This window comes from Pundamilia nyererei, unplaced genomic scaffold, assembly GCF_000239375.1.
Source record: "Pundamilia nyererei isolate P.nyererei 1_Seehausen unplaced genomic scaffold, PunNye1.0 scaffold00031, whole genome shotgun sequence".
In the NCBI taxonomy this organism is placed as follows: Eukaryota; Metazoa; Chordata; class Actinopteri; order Cichliformes; family Cichlidae; genus Pundamilia; species Pundamilia nyererei.
Window position 1 is genome coordinate 3,790,658 of NW_005187432.1, and position 5,381 is coordinate 3,796,038.

General features: G+C 39.5%; 1 protein-coding gene across 1 annotated transcript in view; it reads left to right on the forward strand.

The window, feature by feature from the left end:
* The window catches only part of ap1m1 (adaptor related protein complex 1 subunit mu 1), a 17,016-nt gene extending 15,662 nt beyond the window's left edge, over positions 1-1,354 (forward strand). The window contains exons 11-12 of the mRNA XM_005729115.1: positions 64-139; positions 559-1,354. Coding sequence (XP_005729172.1) covers positions 64-139; positions 559-581 — 99 coding nt within the window. The 3' untranslated portion in view covers positions 582-1,354. The remainder of the gene's footprint in view (positions 1-63; positions 140-558) is intronic.
* Positions 1,355-5,381: the final 4,027 nt, after the last annotated feature.

The window sequence follows — 5,381 nt, forward strand, 5'->3', positions numbered from 1 at the left end:
TTTTTTTTTTTAAAATTTCAACCATATTTATATCAGCTGCTTTTTCTTTTTTCTTCCTCATAGGTGCGTTACCTCAAGATCATTGAGAAGAGTGGATATCAGGCCCTGCCGTGGGTGCGCTACATCACCCAAAACGGAGGTAGGTCACTTCACACTGGTGCTGCTATGAGATACTGAGTGCCCATATGTGCAGGTATTATGCAACAGTTAGGCAATGCAGTGCAATGCGGTGGGAACTGACCTTGCACCCATGCAGTTCTATGAAAAGGGGATACGCTGTAGTACACGAGGCAATGTGGCAACGTCCTGCAAAATGTGAGAAAGTGAACTTTCTTTGTCGAGCTTCCCCGATCTTCACACTGAGATTACCAAGGTTGCACATGTTGGTCTTTTTGCTAATGTTGCCAGTAATTGCTAAACATCCTCATCTCATTTCCTCCATATTCCATTCATTCTGGGTGGAAAGCATCAGCTGCCTCCACTTGATTTCTCTCAGATTCCCCCTTCTTTTTTTTTTTTTTTCCCCATTTGATTAAGTCCTGTTCATTTCCTTCCCAGATTACCAGCTCCGGACTCAGTAGGCAGCGCCTCAGCCGGCAGTGGGCAGGTGGAAGTCAGACGGGGTGGAGTCGAGCCGCTAATGTGCTATCAATGGCAGGTGGCAGTCGTAACAGCGGAGGATTGCCAGTATCTCCTTTTAGTTTAGTTTTGTATTTGTTGATGTTACATTTGTTTATGATCAATGCAAATCTTAGACGGAGCCTTCAGATAGGCAAGGTTCGAAATTGATTGTTTCACTGCAGTGTGGCTCCCGATACGAAGGTCAAGTATAGCAGGAGGAGTGTTTACATCACCCGATGCAGCGAAGAGTCGTGCACAATCTATCACAGTGGGTCAGATTTGTTAAAAAAACAACCAAGTGTTACATTTCCAATTTAACGTTACTGTAATCAGCTACACATAGGTCAACATCCCACTCGGTCAGCCTGAAAAGTTTTTTGTATGAAGCTGCTTTGTTCTGCCACAATTCCTTTTTGTTGACGATGTGTATATATTTTATTATATGTTAACGATCAGTGTTATTAGTTGAAACAAACTGTAAATTGAAAACAAACATGTTTTGTATCATCTTCTCCATGTGATGCCATTGATACGTGCCAGAGTGTTGATTTCCTGCTTTGCTGTTGTGCTGTTAGTTGGTCAGTTTGACTCCCTCCCCCCCAAAAAATTAAATGCGGTAAGGTTTGGTTGCATGGTAAACAATTAGAAATCCCTACGTCCCACCCCAGCAGCTGTTTTTCTTTCCTCTGTCTGTACCTACACGCTTTTAAACCATTAAATGTCTATTTAGAGAAAAATGTTCCATGGTGTGCTTGCGTCATTTTGTATATATCATCACAGCGAGCTGTCGTAGTGTCACATGCAAACACCTGTCGTGCAGAGTAGTGAGGATTGCTGAATTGAGGGAAAACTTTGGCGAGGGGGTTTCCTGTATCAGACCTGTGGTTGTAGCTAACTCTGGATGGTTCTTTCCACCCTGGTCCTGTAGATCTTTTCAAACAGTGCGCCTCTTAATACCCCTGCCGCCATGATATCATAGGCAACTCTGTGCAAGCACTCCGTAAACAAGCAGGAGAGCTGGAAAGGATGTGACTCAAACTGTGGTCAGCGATCGCAGACATGCTCAGGAGAAATGTAGAATGGACCGGCACAGACTACTTATTGTTCACGCCAAGCCAAGCTGCAGTGGTGCGGCATGAGGTCACTGCTTAAGTTTGTCTTGTAAGGGGACTGTGATACTCCTAATTCATGTGAGTCACTCTGAGCAGGTGCTGAGGGTTGCAGTGACCACATTACCTGCAACATGGCCAGACTTGATTTTATCATTTAGATTCCAGTTGTCTTTATTTTTCTTTCGAGGCACCTGTTTTTGAGAAACACCTACGCAGCAGGTGTTCACAGTCTGGGAACAAACCTGAATCATTATCCACCGACAGAAATGTTTTTTTTAACTTTCATTTTTTAGAGAAATTATCAAGATGAAGTTTAATGTTCACCCGTGTGAAACTATAAATACAAGCTTATCTCCAGCGCTCTGTTTTTTTCCATCCCCCAGACGTTTAGTTGCAAGAACACAAGATAACATCTTATATGTTAAAATGCATCTCGACTTTGAGCTTTGTTTTCTATATGTAACACCCTTATATTTGTCTGATATACATCTTTATTTAGGTGTTTTCTTTGTCAGCTCACTTGATATTTTTTGCAGAAAGCATGTAGCTGCATTTGAATACAGCAGCACTGACCTGAAAGGCAGGTATGTTACTGGTAATTACACCTTCTCAGATCAGATAAATTTTATCTTCACTATCTCCACCTCTGTCTAGAGTTGTTTCACAACTGCGTTCTACAGATTTTTCCATGATGGTCTGTTTATTCGTTCCGGAATTATTTCAGATCTTACTTTCTTAATAATTTAAGCACCTCTTAGTCCAGGTCATGACATCTCTGCAGCACAGCCGTTGGTAAAATACACTCACGGTTGACTCTCACTCACTGGGGAACAGTTTCTGCGATACTTGGCAGTGCATGTGAAAGTAGCGTTTGGCACATGATGAGAAGGGCACATTCATTAGGCAAATTCAGCCTGAGACGAGTCAGAAGGGAGTCCTGACATAACCTCATGTTGCAAGATTGCTTGCAGAAGGTTTGGTTGCTGCAAAAAATAAAAAAATAAGCATACCCTCACATGTTCACAAATATTTAATGCAAACATGCACTCTTCTCTAAGTTTGACCGCAGAGTTATAAAAATATGTTCCTCAAACTCAAAGCTTCCTCATTTATGTTTAAAAATGTGTCACTTCAGGGAATTCTGAAAAAGCAAATTTGTAGAAAGTGGAATATTGAGACTCAGTACATGCATGTAAAATGTTAAAAATAAATAATTCACAAATAAAAAAAAGACAGAAGAAAACTCAGAGGTGTCAAACAAGCTGCCAAGTGGTAGATTATAACTGATTGTGCAGCTTGCAAACTCATAAATACTTCTAATTGTTTAATACAATGCATCGCTGTCACTGGCGTGGTGATGGCAGGCAAGTGAATGACAATTAAACTGCTAGTTTATTTAGTACAAAAGTCATCTGTCAGGGTGTGTTGCGGTATTGTGGATTAATTGTAATCTGCAAACTGGAATACATGTAGCGGGGCGTCAAACGTAAGGCCCGGGGGCCAGAAATGGCCCTACAGAGACTTCATTCTGGTCCATTACACAGAAAAAAGAAAATGTTGAAGGCATACTTTTTGGAGTTTTACTTTCAGAAAAGTTCCTGTTTTTTCACTACCAACAAACGCAATTCAGGGTTTTTTTATTATTATTATTATTATTTTGTTTTGTTTTGTTTTTTGCAATTGATCATCAGTTTTTTGTGTTGTTTAAAAAGGACATTTTCTTTTAAAGTTAACAAAAACGTTCTGCTTTATAGTTACAGGAAAGTCTGGGAAATTAGCTACCAGAAGTTTTTCCACAATTTTTCACATTTTTTTTTTACAATTTAAGTTTTGCTGACAGATTTCTAGTCAGATTTAGTATTTTTCACTATGTAGAAACACTGAGACATGCTTTTATTTTGAAAGATCCTAGGAATTAAATGTGTAAAAGTCTTGACACCGGCTTCATTTTTTGACACTGAAAGGTGAAAAATTTGAAGGTGTTTCTTTTTATTATTATGTAGATCTTGTTTAGAATTGTATTATTTTATTTTGCAGCAGTTTTAGTCTGACTCGCTGAGGTCAAATTGGGCAGTATGTAGCACAAGAACTAAACTGAGTGAGCCGGTTCATAGGAGAATCTAATCACAACTTCTATATACAAATGATAATTAATGCAAATATCACAAATGCTGAATTACTGAATTAATGCCAATCACGCAGCAGTATCAGAACGGGGAAGATTTAAGGTGATTTAAGTGAATCATGGTTGTTGGTGTCAGACAGACTGATATGAGTTTTTCAGGTAAGTATTTATAAACCCGCTGAGAGAAAAAAGATAAAGAAAGAAAAATACATTTTAAAAATAAAGTTTATGTAAAAAGTGTTTATATTTACAGATTAAGCTGGTTTCCATCACTCTTAAGGATGATTTACACTGCGCTCATGAAGGCTTCATCACAAACACATTAGTGAGCACATGTAAGCGATCATAAGTGATGGCAGATGTTTATTTCTGGTACTTTATTTGGTAGATCTAAACCATTTCGAAACATTTATTAAAACAAGAGCAGTCCAAGACTGCATGTTTCCAACAAGGTTTACAGTGGCCTCTGGACAAGATCTCTGGATCCAGATTTGTTTGTGATGTTTTCTTGAGTACATGTATGTATATGTGAAGATATGGCATGACAAATCATCCAGCCTTAATGTTGCATCATAAAAAAAAAATTCCGGGATCGTCTCCAGAAGTTAATCACTTCAAAGTTGGGACTTTAATCACCTGGTGTAAATGTGTCATGCAAATCCTGCTAACAAACAGACAAACTAAACCCAGCAAAACTCTGCATGATCTTTAACTTCTTTCATCATATCTGACTTTGATACTTTGGATAATGAGATTTTACTTGAACAGGTGAATAAATGTTCACCTGTTATTTAAATAAGGGCATTTTTAAAACTCTGGGACTAAACCACATAAATGAAGCCTTGCTATAATAGCATAATTAGAACAACATGTGATTGAAATAAAACTTCACCTTTCCCCTCAAGTGTTTTTTGGTTGCCATGCCAGCGTCACACTATTGACACTGATTTTATGGCAAATACCCTACTGCTACATGCAATGGAAAATAACTATGGTTACTCAAGAGTGATGAAGCAACAGGTAGAGGTCTGACAGCGTGGCAGTGTCAACTTCAAACACAGGTGTGCCACGAGGAAACCCGTGTTTATCCACACACGGAAGCCCGGTGCCTGGCAACCGAGGGAAACCCTCTCGTGTCACTTGAGCACTCTGATCCTCGCGTGACGTCAAAATGAGGACAATCCTTTCTCAGGCATGCAAAGTGTCCCAGTAACCACCAGTAAAGTCTCTCACCTTCAGTTATAAAATACAAAGGGCTGATTAGTCAGTGTGAGACAGTAAATGGAGAAAAGGTATTTCACTACAGGAATTTGAGGGACACCCTGGCACACAAACCAGAAATAGTTTGTTACGCTAGATGAAAACCTCCTGGAGCTAGGTGTGTGGTCCACACTGGCTTTACAGCGTATTCCTCCAGCCTAGGAAAGTTTCCATCCTCTGTGTGGACCTTAGAACAATATTATTTTAAAGAGCATATAGCTGAGTGTTCAACCTACTGGCCTTGACATGCTGCTGCAATCTTC